General features: G+C 36.9%; 2 protein-coding genes across 3 annotated transcripts; one reads left to right on the plus strand and one right to left on the minus strand.

Moving 5' to 3' along the window:
* Positions 1 to 674: 674 nt before the first annotated feature.
* LOC112728479 (uncharacterized) lies at positions 675 to 1,594 on the minus strand. 2 transcript variants are annotated; one of them, XM_072209851.1, is made up of 2 exons: positions 1,313 to 1,594; positions 675 to 1,229 (listed from the first exon to the last, which is right to left on the minus strand). In XM_072209851.1, the coding sequence occupies exons 1-2, from the start codon at positions 1,393 to 1,395 to the stop codon at positions 980 to 982; spliced, it is 333 nt and encodes a 110-aa protein (XP_072065952.1). In that variant the 5' UTR covers positions 1,396 to 1,594; the 3' UTR covers positions 675 to 979. The 2 variants fall into 2 exon arrangements, with proteins under 2 accessions (XP_072065952.1, XP_025634402.1); XM_025778617.3 differs by having other exon boundaries at positions 675 to 1,588.
* Positions 1,595 to 7,128: 5,534 nt separating this feature from the next.
* LOC140176887 (uncharacterized) lies at positions 7,129 to 8,500 on the plus strand. Its single transcript, XM_072208447.1, has 3 exons — positions 7,129 to 7,137; positions 7,233 to 7,803; positions 7,929 to 8,500. Exons 1-3 carry the CDS (start codon positions 7,129 to 7,131, stop codon positions 8,498 to 8,500), a joined length of 1,152 nt encoding a protein of 383 aa, XP_072064548.1.
* Positions 8,501 to 23,844: the final 15,344 nt, after the last annotated feature.

The raw sequence follows: 23,844 nt of genomic DNA on the forward strand, positions 1-23,844 counted from the left end.
TACACTAAAATTAGCTTTTAATGTATTTGTGTAATATGTGGTTTAATTTATTTTCAATGTGTATTTGTATTTCAACATGTATATTGGTCGCTGATTTTGGTAGCATATTTTATTGTACACGTAGAAATTCATATGTGGTTTAATTTATTTTCAACGTGTATTTATATTTTAACATGTATTTTATATTAGTAACTGATTTTGATGTACATGTAATATAGTTCATTTTTAGACGTAGTTTGATTTTGAAAAAATAATATGTTTTTTTAAATAATCTTTTTATCGTAATCTTTTATGATTAATAGATAAAGAAATTAAAAATTAAATGGACGAGCTCAGCTAATATTCTGAGATTATAAACTTTAGTTTACACTTTTTGGGAAAAGTAAGTTGGAACTTGACCAACTTTAATTAATGTTCTTAAGTCTTAACATTATACTCTTTCCGTTGTTTTTAAATGAGTATTCATTTTTAACATTTTTCCTTTATAAATAAATGCTTTCAAAGAATTCATCAAATTCATACTTGTAAGCTCAAGAAATTCATCAAAAATTAGAATTTAGAATATTACAAGTGAGAATAGTTTCCAGCTTCAACCTGCTGTCTCCATCCCTATAATTAAATAAAATCATATAAAAATTAAAATGAAACAAATAGTAATTGTGAACAAACATTCATTGTAATAAATAATAATAGCATTCATGTAACCATTTGCAGAGAAATTACATATTTACATTTAAATTCATTAATTAGCTGCCTAAGTTTCTAAAATTTACATTGAGTTCTTTCTTTTTTCTTTTTCTTTTTTTTTTTCTCTTCTAAGCTATTTGATTCATTTTCTTTTATCTGTGTCAGCCAAAAGAAAAATATAAGAAATTTTCATAATGAGAAATAAAAGAGGAAAAAAAAAAAGGAACAAAAAAAAAGGAACCCAGAATAGATAAGAAAACTTGAAACCAAAAATAGATCTGAAGAAAAGAAATCAAGATGCCAAGCATGCTTCCCAGAACAACCTATTCTTTTCCATTTCATCCAAAGATTCTTGATTTGAAGCAAATGACACAAATGACCTTGTTGGATGCTGTTCTTGCAAAACCTCATCTTCTTCATCACAATATGATGTTCCAAAAACAACATCTTCTTCTTTCTTCTTCCCATCATCATCATCATCATCATCCCAATTGACCTCAGCAACATTACATGTATCATCATCATAATCAGATCTATCATAGCTGCAAGATAGAGCATCATCATCATCATCATAATCTTCATGACCATGATGAACATAACTACCTACCCTTGAAATCTCACAAACCATTTTGTTGTGATCAAAATCAGCTTCTTCAGAATCACCACTGGCCTCAAAGAGAATGTAAGAAGAAAAATCTGGAGTGACATTATTACCCTTCACATCCATAATAAGAGAATGAATGATATGATATGAACAACTTTCAATATGAACAATGAAAATGAACACCGCAACAACGTTGGCATAAACATATAACTAATAAAGAAAATAAAAGGTTTCGAAAACCATAATAATATATTATTAGAATTAGAAAACGTGGGACCACACTTGTTAGACACTTTTGGTGACAAAGACTATGATGAAATCTTTTCAAAACTTGTATAATGTGACTCTGCCTTCTCTCTCTCATTATTGTTACTGATGAACGAAGTTGAGAAAAGCTTCTAGAAGGGTGGTGGCAATTAGTGCATGCCCAATTGCAAATATAGTAGTAGCCAATAGGAATTTGAATTTTGCATACACGCGCTCTTCTAGAACATTTTCTATTTCATTCACCCTTATCTCATTATCTTGCTAATCCCTTTATGTATTATTCATCATCTGTTTTAGATTTTTTTTTTTTTTTAGAAAAAATATATTTTTAAATATTATTGATTATCTACTGATTAAAAATTTGAAATTTGTTTTTTGTTGGGTCTTGGAAAAGAAGAGGGGAATATTATATTATATATGTGATATAATCATGATCCTAATATTTCTAGAAGCCTTAATTTATTTACTAAATCAAGTTCATTTTCTATCAGGTGACAACGTGACAAAGTTCCCCATGCTTCAAATAAGAAAGAAGAAAAAAAAATTGATGGCAAAAAAGGTTACTTTTTATTAAAAATATTATTTATACATTAAAATTAATTATTAAAATTAATTATTAATATATTTATATATAAATATATATATGATATAATTTATTTTTAATGTGTATTTATATTTTAATATATATTTTATATTAATAATAAATTTTAGTAGCTAATTTTAATATATAGGTAATTTAGTTTTATTTCTATTATTAGTTTTTCAATTTAGTTGGGTGTGCTACTATGGTTATCCCTTAAGTTTTTTTTTTTTTTTAAATGAATTCACCGGTTTCTTATGTAATATTAGACATAATTTTTTATTTAAAAAAAATTAATTGTAATATGTTGTTGCTAGAAAATGTATGCAAATATAAAATAATGTATTATCACCTTAGTATTTATTATTTAAATAATTATCTAAAATTTAATCTTGCTTTTATTGAATGGTAGTTGAGCACAATCGTTTATATGTCCATGCCTTAGGTAGCAAATTATTCCTATAATCAAGGTTTTCGTTTGAAATGGGATTTAGTTAATTTACTGTTCTTTAATCTAGTTAAACACTTAAACGCATCCAACTAACACTTGGAGGAGTTGAGCTTTTAATAATTATAAAACTGAAAAAAAAAAAGAAACTAACATATGGAGATTCAATAAATAAACAAGTTAAATAACAAAATTAATTAAGCATTTTAAGTTTTTAACAAGCAAAAAAAAATAAAAAATAAAAAAGTCCCCTTCAACTTAATGTTAGTACATTTAATATAAGATTTTAACCTAAAAAGTGAGCAAAACAAATCCTTGAAGTTTAGTTATTTTAGCCGCTTCACCTTATTTAATTTCTGTTAGAATCTTTTGGTCTTCAAACAAAATTACTTAAAAATTAAATTACGGATTTTTTTTTTTAGCACATTAAACTTATGGAGAAAAGTGCACATGGTTTTGCTTTCTGAAAATTGTAAGATAAACATTGAAGTTTTTCCTACGCATTATTTTCTAAAACAATATGCTTAGTCCCTAGTATATAAATTAAACATGTTGATTTACCATTAATTCCGTGTTTGACAAAATAAATTTGGATAAACAAAGTTAATTACGTGTTACACAAAACTAGTGTAGCCGGCATATAGAAAAAATGAAAAATACTTTGGACTCTCTTGTGAGTTGAGTCTTTTGACCTATTTTCATTTATTTCAAATCATCATTGGAGCCTACAATAATAGAATATTATATTATATTATAATTAATTAATATTTATTAAAATTATTTAACATATCAAAATATTTATTATAAAATATTATATTTTTATTATTTTAATTTTTTTAATATTTATAAATATATTTTTATATTATATTATTTTATATAATTTAAATACACACAAATTTTTTTTTTTATTGTTCTCCCTTATCCTTTTTAATGTAGAACATCACTAAGCAAAGGAAAGAAGAAATTGAAGAACAATGAAGGGGGAAGAAAGGTACATCTACAACTACAAGTAATGAACTACCTCATGCATGTCAAGTAGCTAGCTCTAGGATTATATATATATCAATGTTAAAATGAATTTAATTTTAATATATTATATTGTAGTGGTTGAAAACTTTAATTTCTTTATGTAATATTTGCTAAGTCTTGTGTTTATTGTCGTATAGATAAAAATTTTGCTTAAAAGTTATTAATAATAATTATCATTTTGATTTTTTTATAAGCATAAATTAAATCAAAGAATATATGTTATAACGTATTCTAAAAATAAATGTTATATATATATATATATATATATATATTATTTTTTAGATATATTTTTTGAGAACTTTTATTTTGAATATTAAAAATAATTAATAATGTATAAAAGAGACAACAAAAAATATTTTATATCATAAAAATAAGATATAAAAAAAATCAAGAAAATTATGTAAATAAATTTTTATTAAAAAATATTTAGTGAATAACATTTGAAAATTAAATTATCTTCTGGAAGTATGGTATTGTCTAGTCTTATTAGGTATGCTGAAATTAGAAAAGTCAAATTATGTGCGTTTTACACGTGGGCAATTGGGTCCATTTCCATTCATTCAGCACATGCCAAGAATAAGATGCTTCCGTAGGGTTAATACCGTAAATATATACCCCTAAAATTATACACACACCACACTTCACACATGACATGACACACACCTCTATTATTATTTGAGTAAATAGTTAAATTAGTATCCGAAAGATTATTCAATCTCCAAATTGGTTTTCAAAAAAATAAATTAATAAAAAATATCCCTCAAAAATTTAAAAATGGTAACGTTAGTTCTTCCGTCTATTATTTGACTAACGACGTGAACATCTGTTTAGCTGGCCGTTAATGTGACACGTCAGCCAAAGTTTAAATGACGTCGTTTTATGTGCTCATCCCTTACAACGCTTCATTTTCTATCCCTATTTCGTTACATGTCTCTAATTACATCTTTCTTCTGAAAACAAAACATCTCTGTAATTCCCTCATCTTAGGTTCTCACCTCCACAAAGACGAAGCATTGAACGGTGACTATCAGCCTAGACCGACGACGACATTGTGTTGGAGTTGAAGGTGATCGGTTTGCGACAACCTTGGTCAACTGAAAATGGCACACCATCGCCTTGCGTGAGAGGCATGTTACCTTTTTTTTGTTATTTTCTGAGATTGAGTGTGGTTTTATCTCCTGATGAATGTGCTTCTATGATTGTTAGAAATTCATTATTACTGTTTGCAATGTTAGGGTTTGAAAAAATATGTTCAGGCTTAGGGCTTTCGTGGTGATCCATGAATGACTTTGTTTTTCGAGAGTTAAGAACAATGTTTGCGCTCTGTATAGCTGCATGTGTGTGTTTTATTTTCATTTTGGTAGTTGATGTTGAATCTGCTTTGCTTGTTTATGAAAAAAATTTCCAATAGTTGAGTGTGTTGCTGTTTTGGTTACAGATGGAAGGTCCCTCTATGACCTTTGTATTTCACCATGGTGGGAAGTTTAAAACAGATGAATCAGGATATTTATTTTATGAATCAGATAATACTGAAGTATTAATGGGTGTAGAAGCAGACACTCTAGACGTGTTTTTTGTGAAGGGATACTATAAAGAATTGGGATATGCTGAGATAAACAATTGCTTGTGGAAAGTTCCTGGAAGACTTCTGGATAATGGCTTGAGGAGGCTAGAAAATGATGCTGATTTGTTGGCATTGGTTAATTAAGGACTGCAGGAGAAATCATCATCTCATATACATCTATTTTGAGCATGTAGTGTTTAAGCCACACGTGGTTGACTGCATGAACGAGGATGGTGATGATGTACTGCAGTTGTCAACCATCTCTGAACCCCCAGAGAAACTGAATAAGGACCACAATGAAGCAATGTCTCAACCTTATTGTAAGACCACAAAAAAATTACCTCAGCCAAAAAGGAACAAATCTCAGCACACCAAGTTATCCTCTCCTCAACCTATACCTAAGCCCACACTTGAGCCAACTTTTCAGCCCACACCTAAGCCAACACAGCAGCCCACACCTCAGCCCACACAGAAGCTCACTCCTCAACCCACATCTAAGTCCATAAAAAAATCCATCCATCAGCCCAAGTCTTGGACTAAATCCCAGGCTGCTAAAGTTTCTGCCAAGCCTACATCAACCGATAAGATCAATAAGAAGGTAAAAGATACAACCAAAACAAGATCTGGAAGGTAAGTTAAGGCAACTCCAGTTAATAATGATAATGACTCTCATGATTCATATGAGAGTGCTGAAGACAGTTTGTACAAGCCTCCAAAAGTTGTAAGAGATTCTATATACAGTAGTGACAGTGACAATGGAGTTGATGGAGGACAGTCTTCTAAGGCCAAGAAAGTAGATCATAGAGAGAAACATAGGCCTGCTGCTGACAGAGTAAGAGACAAAGCTATTGACACTGATGACTCCAGCTACAAGAATATCGAATCTGATGAATACTCTGATGCAGGTATTGTTTATTTAATTGTTTATGAGTTATTCAAATTGCTTGTTTTATAGATCTATGTGAATTATTTGCTTGTATTACAATTTTGTGGTGAGTTGATGTAATTTCAGATTCAGATGATGATTTATTGTATGAAGAATCATCAGATGGAGATGAATGAAAGTCAGAATATTCTGATCAAGAGTTAGACTCTGATGACGAAGGTCTAGCTGTGCATCCACAGTAATGACAAGGCCAAATTTGGTGATCTAAAATTTGAGGTAAGCATGGTTTTTAAGTCCAAGAAACATTTTATGGCTGCCACTAGAGATTATACTATTTAATGGGGTAGGAATATAAGGTTCTTTAAGAATGACAAAGTTAGAGTGAGGACTGTTTGTAAGAGTGAAGACTATCCTTGGGTAGTATACTGTGCACACAACCCAAGTGATGGTTCATGGCAGATAAAAACACTAGTTGACAATCACATTTGCGCAAGAAAGCAAAAAAATAGAGCTGTAACTCAGGAATGGACTGTGAATAAGTTACATCCAAAACGTAGGAAGCACCCTAAAATGAAGCATAGGGAGGTGTATGAGTGGTTTGTTAGGAAGTGCAATGTGAAGCTGAATAGTTTATGCATTACCAGAGCTTTTAAGAAAGCTAGGAAGATAGTTGAAGGGGATGAGATTGCACAGTATGGGTTGATATGGGATTATGCACATGAATTACTTACTGCCAATCCAGGTTCCACTGTTCAGGTGGGTGTCATTCCCATTACTGATAATTCACCTCAATTCAAGAGATTTTATGTCTGTCTTGATGCTTGTAAGAAGGGTTTCAAGGCAGGGTGTAGGCCATTAATAGGATTAGATGGAGCATTTCTGAAAACCTTACATGGAGGACAACTTCTCACTGCATGTAGACAAGATGCAAATAATCACATTTTTGTGATTGCATATGCTATTGTGGATGTGGAGAATAAAGACAACTGAAAATGGTTTCTGGAGCTGCTCCTCTCAGACCTGGGAGACTACGAAGCAAAGAACTTTGTGTTTCATCTCAGACATGCAAAAGGTGAGAACTAATTTGACTCGCGATTTAATTTTTAAGGACCATTTTGATTTAATGATGATTCTTTTAAGGACTTAACTGACTAAATATCTTTTCAGGATTCATTGTTGGTGCAAGGGTTAATACCTGCTATGAAAGAACTCCTTCCATCAGTTCCACACAGATTTTGTGTTTGGCATTTGTGGCGGAACTTCTCTAAACAGTGGGGCAGCATCGAGCTTAAAGACTTGGTATGGGAGTGTGCAAGATCAAGGACTCTAGTTGAGTTTGAAAGGAATATGACTAGAATCAAGAGGATTAATCAACAAGCTTGGGACTATTTAGCCAAGTGGCCGAAGGAAGCCTGGACAAAAGTCCATTTCAGTGAAGAGCCAAAGGTAGACAACATATGTAACAACGCTTGTGAATCCTTCAATGCAAAGACCAAGCATGAAAGAGGAAAGCCTATTCTGAGCCTGGCAGAGGAGGTGCAAAGAATAGTTATGAAAAGCATGACTGTTAACAGACTGAAGCTAATGAATTATCAAGGAATCCTTACTCCAGTTCAACAAAGTAGGCTTGAATCTCTGATTAAGTTATCCAGAAATTGGGCTCCCCGCTGGTACGGTGATGCCAAAGAGGTCTTGTACGAAGTTCAAGGATGGCCAACTAATATGGTGGTAGACTTGGGTAACCATACTTGCTCCTGTAGATTTTGGCAATTGACAGGTTCAACTCCTAACTCATTTCAAGTTGTATATAGATACCATATTTCATACTTCACTGAATGAAATTTGTTTTCGTGAAATTTATAGGAATGTCTTGTATGCACGCAATATCGGCCATTCAAGAAAAAAATGATAAGAGGCATGAGGAGTATTGCCATGAATGGTTGACAATAGAGGCGTACAGAAGAACGTACCAATACAATGTGAATCCCGTTAAGGGACAAGAACTATGGGAGAAAACTGGTTCTCCTGCACCTGTTCCACCACCAATAAAACCTAAACCAGGGAGACCAACAACAAAGAGAATGAAGGACAAGGCTGAAAGACCCACTGGTACAAAGACAAAGATGAAAAGGAAGTATAATCCAATTTGGTGCATGTACTGTGGAGAGTTGGGCTACAACAAGAGAACTTGCAGCAAGAAAAAGCAAGACGATGCTCAAGAGAAGGCAAGACTAATGCAATTGCAGCTTGCAGTTGTGCCACCACCACAAGGTGCTCCTGGTCCGAAAGCAGACGGCGTAGCTGACACTCAGTCCATTCAAACACTCCCTGCAGTACCGTCAGCTGCTCCAGATGAACAGACTGAAATTCCTGTTAGTCAGGATGCTCAGCTTCTACTGACACAACAATCACATACCTCAACCATTGCTACTTAGGTTATCTTGTATTCAGTTTGAAATTGAACATTAGTAACTTGTATCTGCTGAATATCACCCTTTGTAATTGATTAAGAATCTGTTTTGTTTGAGAGAATGATGAAAAGTGTTTGCTGCAGACTAGAGTTAGATGAAGGCCTCCAAGACTCCATGTCACCAAGGTCAGGGCAAAGGAAAATGCCTCTCCAAAGCCTGTTGCTCCAGGACCAGTTGCTGTATCTGCTGAAACCATCAAGGGTAGTAGTTCCGCAATAGCCAAAAAACTTGCTAGCTTCATGACATTTGTTCAAACTCCGGATATCAAAACTCCCAGAAAAAAAGATATGGAATGACTTGAAGAAAGGACGACATGAAATATAGGGCAGTTAGTATTTGTTATTTTGTCAGGGCCAAAATTTGCTATTTGTAGACAATGTGGTAGTTGTGGTATATTGGATAGTCCTATTTTTTGTATAGCCCTTTAGGTAAGAATATCCTTAGTACAAACTGATGTTAGGCTTTTTGAGCTTACCTTTTTTACTATCAGCTTCTACTTTTGTGTTATTATCATCTTAAAACAATGTTGTTATTTTAATTTGAGACAATGAAAACTGGTAGACCATTGGTTATGTTATGCTAATCCTAGTTCACTTCATTTTAATTCTGTTTCTTCTGATTTGCTAAAATTATGTTATGATCAAGAAAAATAGTGCATGTAGAAATTTTGTAATAGTAACAAAACATGAACATGGCATATCAACAAGTTTACTCAGAAGTTTGTTCATATACAATAACAGTAAACTAAGAAGGTTCACAACATCCACAATTTCACAATAACTGCTTCACTTGGCACTAAAGTACATACATATAATCATAAAAACCACAATCACAATTATTAATCCAAAATACAGTTGCATCCTAAGTGCTCTAACTTCAGCTTCTAAACTCATCATTCTCCATGATAGGTTATGGTTCAAGACAACAACATCACTCTCCATTTCTGCATCAGTTTTAACATTTCCCTTTGGACCATCTAATCCTTCATACTTATCATCCTCAGCCCACCTAAAGTAATTGCAGTGGCTGCCCTTCTGCAAAACATTAAGTTACAAAAATCTCAAAATCCCACACAAATAATTAAGAGCTTGAAGAAGACTATATTCATAACTCACCCGGTATCTTGGACAAGCATGGAACAATCTATTTGGATTCTTTATTGTCCCAGACTTCTTGATCACTATCTTCAACCCACAAAAGCACACTTGGTCCGTGTTCTTCCTCCGCCAGCGCAGCGACGAGCTCGAAGCATTGCTTCCTTGTGATTGCGATAGTTGTCGACTACGACCCCCACTTACACTACCCATAATGTAGTTCCACAACAATTTCGGCCTAGGCAGAATCAATTTGATGCTGCAGCAACAATGGCATTTCACAGGAAGAAGGAATTAGGGTTTACATATCTAGGATTAATTTGATATAAATAGCGAAACATATCTTGTCATCAGTCATTCTGCACCAACCTGGCATGCTGAGATGACACACTGATGGCCACATAAGCAACATTTAACGGCGTTACTGACGAAATTAACAGAAGGAAGACGGAAGGAATAACGTTACCATTTTTAAATTTTTGGAAAATATTTTTTATTAATTTATTCTTTCGAGGACCAATTTGAGGATCGGGTAATGTTTCGAGGACCAATTTAACTATTTACTCATTATTATTTAATCGTTTTCTTTAAAAAAATTTATTAGGTATTTTTATTTTTTAAAAATTTTTATTATATTAACGTCTATAAATTTTATAAAAATAAAATATATAAATTTTTATTTTAACCAAATTTATTATTTTTATTTGAATAAATAAATTCTCAAAAATATGAGATAAAAATTTATATATCAATTTACAAATTTTAACATAATAAAATTTTTATAAAAACAAAAAACTTTCCACACAAAATTTCTTAAAAACGTAGTCGAAGATATACTCTTACTTGTTTATTAAGAAATGTATATATATATTATATATAATTCCACAAAAAGACATTAGACATGTTTATAACATTGCTTATGCTCGTTGAAGTGAATTGAGCATGGTAAAAAGGTACATCATAAGAAAACAAAGTAACCTAAGAAGATGAAGGCACCATTATTAGTGGGTGACAAGTACTGCTCTTAAAAAAGTTGAAATGGATTATTAGTTCTTATTATTAATATAAAATTATAAATGGTAGATAATTGGAGCATTGGATCTTTCCTCCTCTTTAATCAATGACTTGAGTTTCGGTTTTGCAAAGAAATAAAAGAAAAAGAAAAAGAAAAATAATATGAAAAGACTATTATTAATTATTTTTTTATTAAATTTCCAAAAAAAGATACAAAATATATGAATTTTGTGTTTTGAAACATAGCTTTTTGTTTCCTTTTTTATCTCTAAATAAAAGACCTAAAATTCACTTTAAATCGTTTATTTATTGATAAAGTTAAATTAATCAAATTTCTAGTAACAAGATTCGCAAATAATAACTAGTGACTTAGCTTTAAAGAAATGGATTAGTTCTGGTTATAGGCAAGCTTTAGTGTCCCACTTAGGCAAAACGTATCTTGTTTAACTAAAACTAATTGCAACCACACAAATCAAAATTATTTAATTAATAAAAGTGCTACACATATAAGTTATTTTGATTTATAAGTCATATAAATTAGGCTAAACCCAATAAAATAGACGCTCATCCATATAAGCGTGTTAACACGTGCGTTACTCAATAGTTTTTATAGCACACTTTGCGTTTCTCCTCCTCCTCCTCTTTTTTTGCGTTTCTCTCTTTTTTCTTTGCGTATTTCATCTTCATTGTCGTTTTTTTATTACTGTTGTTGTTGCTGTATTTTTTCTTCATTCTCTTTCTATTGATTTTGCAACATTATGTATTTTTTTTTTCTTCTTTGTTTAATTTTTTTCCAATAAGAATTATGAGAATATGAAATAAGAAGATGAAGAAGAAGAAGCAGCAGAAGATGAAGAGGAAGAGGAAGACTTTTGAATTATGCAGAAATTATCAACACATACACCAAAAATTTTTAAACATGATACACCCAAATATCTTCGTGTTACACCCAAATATTTTTGTGTTACACCCAAATTTGCTGCAAATACAGAAAAATATTTTCTCTAATGCTACTTTTTTTCTTCTTTTTTTCTTATTTCTTTCTTTCTTTTAGTTGAATGAATGTAAGTTTATCATCTTTCAAGTAATTTTGTACCATTATGTATTTTTTTTCTTTCTTTGTTTGATTTTTTTTTTGTTTTTATTTCTGTTAAAAGAGTAAAATAAGAAGAAACTTGAGAAGATAAAACAAGAAAAAAAGATAAATAAAAAGAAGAAGAAGATGATGATGATGGTGATCAGTGGCGGAACTTGAAACAAAATTTTGGGGGGCCAAATAAAAAATAATTGTCAAAATATTTTTTTATATGGACCTCACTTAAGATAAACTCGTCTAACCTCATCTCTCTGGTTTGGGTGATACTGCAAAATTTAAAGCCCTTTTTCAAGATCTCGTTCCAAAAAGTTAAAGTTAAAGTCATCAGATATAACTTTTTGAACTTTTGAAGGTTATATCTCACTTTCTTCGTGATTCATTAAAGTAGAAGAACTATCTACATGTGTTGATATTGTAAAAGTTATATGTTCTCCTTCTTAAATATTAGCCTTCCTCTTAAAAAATGTATCAATTCTTTGATTTTTCATTATTATTTTATATAAAAATTTGAATATATATCCTGTAAAATATATAAAGAAGAAGTTAAAAGAACAAATATTAAAATTTATAATATTTATTGAATTTTTTTATCAATTTATACAAATACAATAATATTAATACTTATTGAATATTCTATTATTTTTTATCATATAAAAAATTAAATTAAATAAATAATAAAATATAAAATAATATTAAATTAAATAAATAAAAGATATCTAATTTTTTATATTTGAACCTAAAGATAGAGAGAGTGTTGTTTATTGAACTTATTAGATACTTTAAGTCATAGTAAAGTATTTAAGTCAATTAAACTATTTTTTATCTTTTGAAAAAGTACTACTAAGTTTTTTATAAAAAGTTTGGGGGGGTCATGGCTAAGCTCCACCACTGATGGTGATGATGATGATGAAAAAGAAGAAGAAGAAGCAACAGAAGATGAGGAGAAGGGAGAAGAAAAGTTTTGAATTATGCAGAATTTATCAGCACACATACTCTAAAAATTCTTAAAAAAATACACCCAAATGTCTTCGTGTTATACCCAAATTTGTTGTAAATACAGAAAAATATTTTCTTTAATGCAGAATTTTTACATTACATTCAATTCAAACCATCAACGATGAAACATTATTCACTTATAAAATCATAAACTACTAACAAAAAAATTAACTTGAATCGAACCACAAGTTAGCTATTTGATTGGATTCAAAACAGTAATCAATTTCGTTTTGATTCAATTGATAATCTAAACTTGAATTATTCGTTATCTTCAAGAACGAGATAAGGAGGAGAAGGAGGAAAAGAAATTCCAATGAAAAAAGAAGGAGGAAGTGATGGTGTTGGTGACGATGATAACGAAAGAAGCAGAAAAAGAGCATGTGCACATTGATTGAAATATGTTAAATTAAGAGGCGTGTAAAATGTGCGAACATAAGACACGCACGTAAGAATGATTTAGAGAAAAATAACTTGTATGGTAAAATAACTTGTACGTGGAGAATCATTACTTCATTAAAGAAAGTTACCAATAATTTATGATTACTACTAATTAAAAGCAGGGAAAAAATAAGAAATTATTTTTTAACTAATAATTAGCTCACAAATAATTGAAAGGAGAAGTGAATATGGTTTGGATTATTACTGTAATGAAGATAAAATAAAATATTGACTAATTATTTATAGAAAAGAAAAATAGTGTTAAAAAAATATTTGATTGCTCACACATAATCATGAAAAATCTTTTGTAAGTTATAAGTATGTATCTATCTAATTGTAAATGGATTCATTTCATAACATAAGAAGCTGCTCTTTAAATTTTGAATATTTATTTGAAAAAAAAAAACTGAAAATTAAGAAGATAAGAACAAAATATAACATAATAAACAAAATATTTACCATTTATTTTATCTTACTTTAAAATAATATAATTTTTTTTTCTGCTCTCCCATTTCTTACCATTGAAGAACATAATTTTTTTTTCTTTCCTCCGAATCATGTAAAGGTTTTCTTATCAGCCGTACATTTTGAGCAATATATTCACTTGGTCTAATTGAAATAAGCATTTTTTTTTCTCTTTTTAATATATGCTTGGTACCTTTATTGTTTTCTTCCAAATTCTTAGACCCTAGATTACACGGGCAAACATGATTAACTTTCACTTATACATTACTTCAAAATTATATATTAATTCATTGGATAATTATTTGGACGGATTGTATTATCAAATGATTATATATATATATAACTTCTTTCTTTTTAAAACAAGTATTTTTTTATTTTTTAAGTTTATTAAAAAACAATATATTTAGACAAAAAATAAAAACGTAAAATAATATATTTTTAAAAAGTGAGAGTTGTTCATACCCTGGCCCAATAAATAGGGCCCAAGATCTAAGCAAAGAAGCCCAACCCAAAGGGTTGGCCCTCCTCCAGTACCAGCCTTCGTCCCAGAAGTCGGTACTAAACACGACCTGCTCCAAAGAAGTCGGATACGAGGGTTAGCTGGCAGATAACACTCATTCGAATGAGTAACTGCCCCTAGAAACTCTCTAACCACTTCATAGAGCCATATCTTAACCTCCCTAAGATATGGGAACGGTTATCCGCCTAAAAAGGTGGCACTACTTCAGCGGTGGTTATTGGTTCACCACTATAAATACCCTGACTTCCCTCAGGTATCACTAAGTCCAATACATTCTAAACTTGCTTATACCCTTGCTAACTTAGGCATCGGAGTGTCTTTGCAGGTACCACCCCCCATTCTTTCACACGTGCAAGTCGGACGGAGGAATACCGAGTTTCGGGCAAACGCGATAGTCTCCTCCCTCACACGTTTGGGCCTACCAACGTCATCCGGCCCACCAATCTCTGGTTACCCACCGTAACATTGGCGCCGTTGCCGGGGACCCGAGAGATCAACCAGTGATGGCGGAAAGATCCCCTGAAGAAGGTCATGTGGAGACAGATTCTGATCAAGAGAATTTGAACACCGGAAACAATGAAGCAGATCAGAACCTCCACCAGGAAGCTAATGATCAACATAGGGAAGGCACCTCCGGAATCAAAAATCCGAAGGTGAACTCCTCGGAGGGGCGCGAATCAGAAAAAGAAGGACCCTCCCACACTAGTGAGCTTATGGGATTAATCCATAGCCGCCTCGAGCAGCTAGAACAGGAGCGGGAACGACAAAAGGAAGCTGAAAAGAACCTAAAAGAGGAGATGGAGCGACGAAAAGAGTTAGAAAGAAAACTCTTAAAATTAGAATCCTCCCTCAAAAGTCGGAATTCCCACGGCGATAGAGAAGATTCTCCCTTAGGAGAGAAAGATCCGTTTAGCGAGGACATAATGAGGGCAAAAGTTCCGAGAAACTTTAGAAGCCCCGATATGGACCTCTACGATGGAACCACCGATCCAAAGCATCATCTGAGCAACTTTAAAAGTCGGATGTATCTGACCGACGCTTCTGACGCTACGCGATGCAAAGCTTTTCCGACAACCTTGTCAAAAGCAGCGATGAAGTGGTTCGACAGCCTCCCTCCGAGGTCAATTACCAGTTTTGAAGACCTCTCAAGAAAGTTCTTGATGAGGTTCTCCATCCAGAAGGATAAAGTAAAGCATGCACCAAGTCTCCTGGGAATAAAACAGGAGGTCGGAGAGTCCTTACGGGCCTATATGGAAAGGTTCAACAAAGCATGTTTGGAGATTCAAGACCTGCCCACCGAAGCAGTCATCATGGGGCTAGTCAATGGTCTTAGAGAAGGTCCCTTCTCACAGTCCATATCAAAAAGACACCCCGCCTCTTTAAATGATGTACAGGAAAGAGCCGAAAAATACATCAATATGGAAGAAAACGCTAGGCTAAGAGACCCAAGTTTGCGACTCGGGCACCCTCCCTCAACGAAAGAGAGGGAGAGGGAAGCGAAGAAGAAGGAAGAGCTCGGCCTTGATAGGCCAAGAAAATATCACTCTTATACTCCATTGAAAGTCCCTGTAGTGGATGTATACAGAGAAATTTGTAATACCGAAAGGCTGCCTCCCCCCAGACCTATTAAGAATAAAAAAGGGGGAAGTCGCGGGGATTACTGTGAGTACCATAAGATATATGGGCACTCTACAAACGACTGTTACGACCTTAAAAATGTGATAGAAAAGCTGGCCAGAGAAGGTCGGCTTGACAGATATCTCATAGAAAGGTCGGACAGTCATGGAAAAAGAAAGCGAGATGATATGGACAAAAGAGACCCACCACCGCAAACTCCGGAAAGACATATCCATATGATCTCAGGAGGGTTTGCAGGAGGGGGACTCACGAAATCCTCTCGTAAGAGACACCTCAAGAGAGTGTACCAGGTTGAAGAGGGGTCCTCCGACCTCCCAACCATTTCATTCACAAAGGAAGATGGGCGAGGAATAATCCCTGGGCACGACGACCCAGTGGTAATCACCATGATCCTGGCAAATGCCCATCTACACAGAACACTAGTAGACCAAGGAAGCTCGGCGGACATCCTATTCAAGCCCGCCTTCGACAAGTTAGGTTTAGATGAGAAAGAGTTGAGAGCCTACCCCGACACCTTGTACGGACTAGGTGACACGCCAATAAAGCCACTAGGATTTTTGCCCCTCCACACCACCTTTGGAAAGGGGGAGAAATCAAAGACTCTGAGTATAGACTTCATAGTCATCGACGTGGGGTCGGCCTATAATGCTCTAATCGGCAGAGCTACCCTTAATCGACTCGGAGCGGTGGTATCGACACCCCACCTTTGCATGAAATTCCCAACCCCAGCAGGGATAGCAACGGTGAAGGGAGATCAGAAGCTAGCAAGAAAATGCTACAACGAAAGCCTAAACCTGAGAGGAAAAGGCAAAGAGGTTCACACAATAGAGCTCGGTGGAGCAAGGATTAAAGAAGAGCTGCGACCCCAGCCCGGGGGAAAAACCGAGGAGATTCAGGTCGGCGAAGAGGAAGGAAAAAATACTCACATAGGAGCCAACCTAAGGGAAACCTTAAGACAAGGGTTGACTAAGCTCCTAAAAGATAACTCCGATCTCTTCGCCTGGAAGGCCTCCGACATGCCTGGGATAGACCCCAAGCTCATGTCTCACAAGCTCTCGGTCTACTCAGGGTCCCGACCTGTGCAACAGAGAAGACGCAAGCTCGGCCCAGAACGAGCCCTAGTAGTAGAAGAACAAGTGCAGGCGCTCCTAGAAGCCGGCTTCATCAAAGAAGTCAAATACCCAACATGGCTAGCCAATGTAGTGCTAGTCAAAAAACAAAATGGCAAATGGAGAATGTGCGTCGACTACACCGACTTAAATAAGGCATGTCCCAAGGACCCTTATCCACTACCAAGCATTGATGCCCTAGTAGACTCTAGCTCGGGTTATCAATACTTGTCGTTTATGGACGCCTACTCGGGATATAACCAAATCCCGATGTATGAACCAGACCAGAAAAAAACATCATTCATCACGCCCAGAGCTAACTTTTGCTACGTGGTCATGCCATTTGGATTGAAAAATGCAGGGGCCACATACCAGAGGCTGATGAACAAGGTGTTTTCCCCTCACTTAGGAAACTTAATGGAAGTATACGTCGACGATATGTTGGTAAAGACCAAGAAGGAAGTCAACCTCTTGTCTGACCTCTCACAAGTCTTCGACACCATAAGGTTGCACGAGATGAGACTAAATCCTGCAAAGTGCGCCTTCGCAGTGGAGGCAGGAAAATTTCTAGGATTCATGCTAACACAAAGAGGGATTGAAGCCAATCCCGACAAGTGTAGAGCTATCCTAGAGATGAAAAGCCCAACTTGTTTGAGAGAGGTCCAACAGCTGAATGGCCGACTAGCAACTCTCTCCAGATTTTTGGCAGGATCAGCACTAAGATCCCTTCCGCTGTTCTCCCTACTGAGAAAGGGGCATCAGTTTGAGTGGACTCCCGAATGCGAGGAGGCGTTCCAGGAGTTCAAAAAGTTTTTGAGCCAGCCTCCTATCTTGACCCGACCTATAGCCGGAAAAGACCTCATCCTATACCTCTCCGTGGCAGACAGGGCTGTCTCAGCAGCCTTGATAAGAGAAGAGGAGGTCAGGCAACACCCAATCTACTTCATCAGTAAAGTTCTACAGGGCCCTGAGCTAAGGTACCACAAATTAGAAAAGTTCGCTTACTCCTTAGTAATAGCCTCTCGAAGGCTACGGCCTTACTTTCAGGCTCACACAATAAGAGTCCGCACGAATCAACCCATGAAGCAAATCCTCCAAAAAACGGATATTGCAGGAAGAATGGTACAATGGGCAATAGAGCTCTCCGAGTTCGACTTAAAGTATGAAACTCGGACGGCGATTAAAGCCCAGTGCCTCGCCGACTTCGTTGCCGAATATGCAGGGGATCAAGAGGACAAACCGACTACTTGGGAACTCTATGTGGATGGATCCTCCAATAAAACAGGAAGCGGCGCAGGCATAATATTGGTAGATGAAAGGGGAACCCAGATAGAAGTTTCCCTCAAGTTCGAATTCCCAGCTTCAAATAATCAGGCAGAATACGAAGCCTTGATCGCAGGATTGAAGCTGGCTGAAGAAGTCGGTGCTACGAAAGTGATGGTATACAGCGACTCCCAAGTGGTGACCTCTCAAATAAGTGGGGAGTACCAGGCAAAAGACCCAACTATGAAAAGGTACTTGGAGAAAGCCTCGGAACTCTTGGGGCGCTTTGCAGAAACCGAGGTGAAGCACATAACTCGGGATCTAAACAGCAGAGCAGACGCCCTATCCAAGCTAGCAAGCACCAAGCCAGGAGGAAATAACAAAAGCCTGATTCAAGAGACTCTCCAGGAACCTTCAGTGGTAAAAATGGAAGACACACTAGAAGTCCTTGAAGTGGTCGGATTGAACCTCGGATGGATGAACCCCTTAGTCGAATACCTAAAATTCGACATCCTCCCTAAGGAGGAAAAAGAAGCCCGAAAAATCCGAAGGGAAGCACAACACTATACCTTGGTGAAAAATGTTCTCTATAGAAGGGGGATATCAACACCATTGCTAAAGTGTGTGCCGACCTCAAAAACCACCGAGGTGTTGGAGGAGGTACACAGTGGAATCTGCGGGAATCATCTCGGAGCCAGGTCATTGGCCAGGAAAGTGATCCGAGCAGGATTCTACTGGTCAACCTTGCAGAAAGATGCCACAGAATTTGTGAAAAAGTGCCAACCATGTCAAATGCATGCAAATTTCCACGTGGCTCCCCCAGAAGAGCTCATTAGTATCACTTCTCCATGGCCCTTTGCAAAATGGGGAATGGATCTGTTAGGTCCTTTTCCCCAGGCGCCAGGACAAGTTAAATACCTAATAGTGGGAATAGATTACTTCACAAAGTGGATAGAAGCAGAACCACTGGCCACCATCACTGCACAAAGAAGTCGAAGGTTCCTCTACAAAAATATCATCACAAGGTATGGGATACCTTACTCCATCACTACAGATAATGGGACCCAGTTCACTGACTCCACCTTTAGAAGCCTGGTAGCCAGTATGAAAATAAAACACCAGTTCACCTCGGTGGAACACCCACAAGCCAACGGGCAAGCCGAAGCAGCCAACAAAGTCATACTGGCAGGACTGAAGAAAAGATTACAAGATGCGAAAGGAGCTTGGGCTGAAGAGCTCCAACAAGTACTATGGGCTTACAGAACAACACCCCAATCCGCCACTGGAGAAACGCCCTTCCGACTAGTCTATGGCGTAGAAGCAATGATCCCAATAGAGATCAATGAGCGAAGCCCAAGAGTGATTTTCCACGACGAGATCAGGAATATACAGGGGCACAAAGAAGAGCTCGACCTGCTCCCTGAAGTCCGAGAAGAAGCTCAAATAAGAGAAGCAGCGCTAAAACAAAGGATGACTACAAGATACAACAAAAAAGTCATTCGAAGGAATTTCACCCCTGACGACTTAGTCTTAATCAGAAACGACATTGGAGTCAACAAATCTGGGGAGGGAAAGCTCGCTGCTAATTGGAAAGGACCATACAAGATCGAGGAGGTCTTAGGAAAGGGCTATTATAAGGTGACCGACTTAGGCGGCACCGAGTTACCAAGGTCATGGCATGCTTGTAATATGAAAAGGTACTACAGCTAAGAAGCGAACTCTACTCCCTGATGTACTCTTTTCCCAGCCTCATGATTTTTTCCCAGAATCAAAAGGGTTTTTTCTGGAGAAGGGTTTTTAACGAGGCATCATAGTAGGGGCTAAGGGAAATAAATTATCAAAAGCCCTTAGTAGCAATAAGGTACCTCCTCAATTAATAAAGATCTTTTTCATTTTAAATATCTCTTTTAAATTCCCTTTTTATTTTTCCTTCTACGAAACGCGCCGATTTAAGCTCGACAAAACGTGAAAATCCCATGAACCGACCTAGATGGTCGTCAGGATAAAACGACGAGGTACAAGTCGGCGTAAAGAGGCTATAGAAGTCGATCATGATAAACTCGGAAGCAATCCGACTCATAGGTCGGAAAACGAAGCCGAGTAAAGCTAAAATGAATCGCAAAAGTAGCCTAAGTCACGAAAAACTCAATAAAACAAAATTGAGTACTAGGAATAACAAAAAGAGATAAGGAAAAACTACGAAAGAATAGCAAGGCTGCCTTAAGGAAATTCAGAAAAGCAGGCAAGCCCCAAAGAAAAGTTTTTTTTTTTTTCCTAGAAAAGATCAAGGAGTCAAAAGAACCACGAACAGAAAAAGCATGCGCACATAAGGTAACTCAAAACCCTTATCCAAAAAAGGGTACTTATTTTTTAACTTACAATAACCCTTATAAAAAGGGTATCATAAAGTGTTTTGTTTACGGCCCTAAAAGGCCAAAAAATTGTTCAAACACTACCAAAATAAATAAAGAGTTTAAAAAAGAGGGGCCCACAGGCCGGGCCCCAATAGCCAAAATCACTTCTCAAGAGGATCACCACCAGCAGAGTCAGGGGGAACACCAGAAGCAGGAGTCGAAGAGGAAGTCGGAGGAGCGGTAGAGGAACTCGGAGCATCCTTGGAACGAGGAGGGGACTCTATGATCCTCTGACCCTGAGTCTTTAAATCAGACTCAGACTCCACCACGGGGACAGGAGGATCCACGATGGCACCATCAACTACAATCTTATCAGGGTCCAAAGGAGAAAGGTCCAAGTCAGGAGCAATAACTCCGACCTGTTCCTTGAAAATCCTCCAAGCCTCGTCAGCACCATCCGCAATAGAGTCCTCCAACTCGGTATAGGCCTTCCGAGCGTTCAGCAAGTCATTCTTTACAGACACAAGATCAGCAAACAAACTGTTGTAGCTGGCTTGCGCTGCTTTCCTCAAATCCATCTCCATGTTGCACTGGGCTTGCAACTTCTTCCCCTTCTCTCTGAGGCTGTCCCTCTCCTCCGTCAGTTTGGCGACTTTCCCCTCCAACTCCTTCTCATGCTCCTGATATATACGAAGCCTACCCTCCAACTCCTCGACCCTCGAGGTCGTCCCTAAAGAGCTGATGGGAGTCTTCTCAAATATATCCAAGAGTTTGCCACAAACCCCCGCCGTCTTGAGACTCTCCTCAACCACAGTAGTGAGGTAGTGCCGAACAGAGACATCATCCATACTCATACGAGCATGAGGATAGATGTTCTTTCGGACGAACGCAAGAGCGTCCGCCTCACCAGTAGCGCCAGACTCTAAGGTCTTGCGCTTCTTTGGCTCTGGTTCAGGAGTAGGTCGGACGGGAGGGGGCGGCAGAGAAGAAGCAGAGGAAGAAATTACAATAGGTTGAGAGGAAGTCCCGACGTTCCGAGGAGGAGGAGGGGGAGAGACAACCATTCTAACACCTCCAGACCTGGCTCGAGACTTTGCCTTGGCTTCCTGAACCCTCTGGTAAGACTCTTGAGCATTTTTCTTTGCCATCTCTGCAAAAACAAAATGATAGCTAAAATCAGACAGAGTCGGTAAAAGAAATCGCAAGTCGGAAATAAGCAAGAAGTGCAAAAAGCTACCTAATTGTGGCTGGACAAAGGCCGGCGACCCCTGGAGAAATTTTTTAGTATCCAAGTATGGGGCCCTCCCCCACACTTCTCGGAGGAACCCCACAATGGCTACCTCGACCTCATTTAGGTCATCTAGACCATATTTCTCGCAGGGGGAGGCCTCCAGCCAATATAAAGGAAATCGGGGAGAGGAATGCTCATCCAGGAAAAAGGGGTGGTGACCCTCTACAGCTTGCACTTTGAAAAAGTAGTTCTTGAAGTCGTGAAAGGACTCGTCAAAAAGGGTAAAAAGCCTCCGACCTTGAATGGCTCGAAAGGACACCCACTGTTGCTTATTATTTAGCCCACTGAAGGGTTTGGTCATATGGAAAAAGTAAAAGAAAATCCTTAGAGAAGTCAGAAACTCTAGAGCCTGGCTGATAAATTGATAAATTTTTAGAAAACCCCAAGAGTTGGGGTGAAGCTGGGTGGGAGCCACTCGGCAATGACGCAATACAGACATTTCAAACTCTGAAAAAGGGAGGAAAACGCCCAAACGAGTGACCATACTCTCATACATAAAAAAGAAATGAGGGGCCGTCTCGTCAGCCCTCCCGAAACAAACCCGGTCTTCTGGACCCGGGACTACCAACTCGTACTTGGGCTCATCTTCTTCAGAAGTACAAATTCTATAGTGAGTACGAAGGTGGGTGATAAATTCAGTGTCAACGGAGGGCTCCTCCCCTAGAACCGTAACGTCTACCCACTGGGAGAGAGCATCTACGGAAGCCATTTTCTTTTCTTAAAAAAGGGGGGGTGACAAGAAACCTACAAAAGAAAAGAAAAATCAACACACGGTCTCTAAGGGAAGGGGCACGGAACTAAAGCCTACAAACCAAATCTACCTACAAGATAAAGGCACGCAAATAGAAAACATGTCACAGAAGGGAAAAAACTAACCTTTGAGTGTGAAATCAAGACAGGAGGAAGTAAGAACCTTCGAAACGCAACAATACAGCACGAACAAATGCAAGGGAAATTTGAAAGATTGCAGAAACGAAACAACGAAAGAGAGGGAAAGTATTTATAAAGACGTTAGGGGCATAATGGTAAAATGGGGGCAGTCATTAATGAAGATGCACCGTTACCAAGGCCATTAAATCTCTACGCACACCCCTAACGGACACGACGCTTGATTAGACGTAACTGTCAAAACCGAAAGGTCAAGAAAGATCACGTCGGTTCCTAAACCATCACGTCGGTCCTCCTGCAAATCGGCCAAAACCCCGAGTTGAATACTCGAACCCAACTCTTAAAAAGAAATTAGGCTCGAGTAGGGGCACTGTTCATACCCTGGCCCAATAAATAGGGCCCAAGATCTAAGCAAAGAAGCCCAACCCAAAGGGTTGGCCCTCCTCCAGTACCAGCCTTCGTCCCAGAAGTCGGTACTAAACACGACCTGCTCCAAAGAAGTCGGATACGAGGGTTAGCTGGCAGATAACACTCATTCGAATGAGTAACTGCCCCTAGAAACTCTCTAACCACTTCATAGAGCCATATCTTAACCTCCCTAAGATATGGGAACGGTTATCCGCCTAAAAAGGTGGCACTACTTCAGCGGTGGTTATTGGTTCACCACTATAAATACCCTGACTTCCCTCAGGTATCACTAAGTCCAATACATTCTAAACTTGCTTATACCCTTGCTAACTTAGGCATCGGAGTGTCTTTGCAGGTACCACCCCCCATTCTTTCACACGTGCAAGTCGGACGGAGGAATACCGAGTTTCGGGCAAACGCGATAGTCTCCTCCCTCACACGTTTGGGCCTACCAACGTCATCCAGCCCACCAATCTCTGGTTACCCACCGTAACAAGAGTATTACATTGATAAAAAAAACTCAAATATGGTAACCACTTAACAATTAAAGCTTCTAAACAAATGAAAGAATGCTTTCAATGATATGACAAAAGAATGAAAAAATAGATCATGATGATGATGTAAAATGGTTTAAAAATAAGGAAAAATTTTAAGTGTATCGGGACACCGATGTTCTAATTATTTTAACTATTGATTTTAATTAATATATATTATATATATTTTTTATAATTCAG

The sequence above is a fragment of the Arachis hypogaea genome, chromosome 12 (assembly GCF_003086295.3).
Source record: "Arachis hypogaea cultivar Tifrunner chromosome 12, arahy.Tifrunner.gnm2.J5K5, whole genome shotgun sequence".
In the NCBI taxonomy this organism is placed as follows: Eukaryota; Viridiplantae; Streptophyta; class Magnoliopsida; order Fabales; family Fabaceae; genus Arachis; species Arachis hypogaea.

Bases quoted from the DNA above. Each gene is read 5' to 3' on its own strand.
- LOC112728479 (XM_025778617.3), bottom strand. From the start codon at position 1,414: ATGGATGTGAAGGGTAATAATGTCACTCCAGATTTTTCTTCTTACATT.
- LOC140176887 (XM_072208447.1), top strand. The intron at 7,804-7,928 runs GTAACCATACTT...TGAAATTTATAG, and splicing joins TAATATGGTGGTAGACTTGG to GAATGTCTTGTATGCACGCA.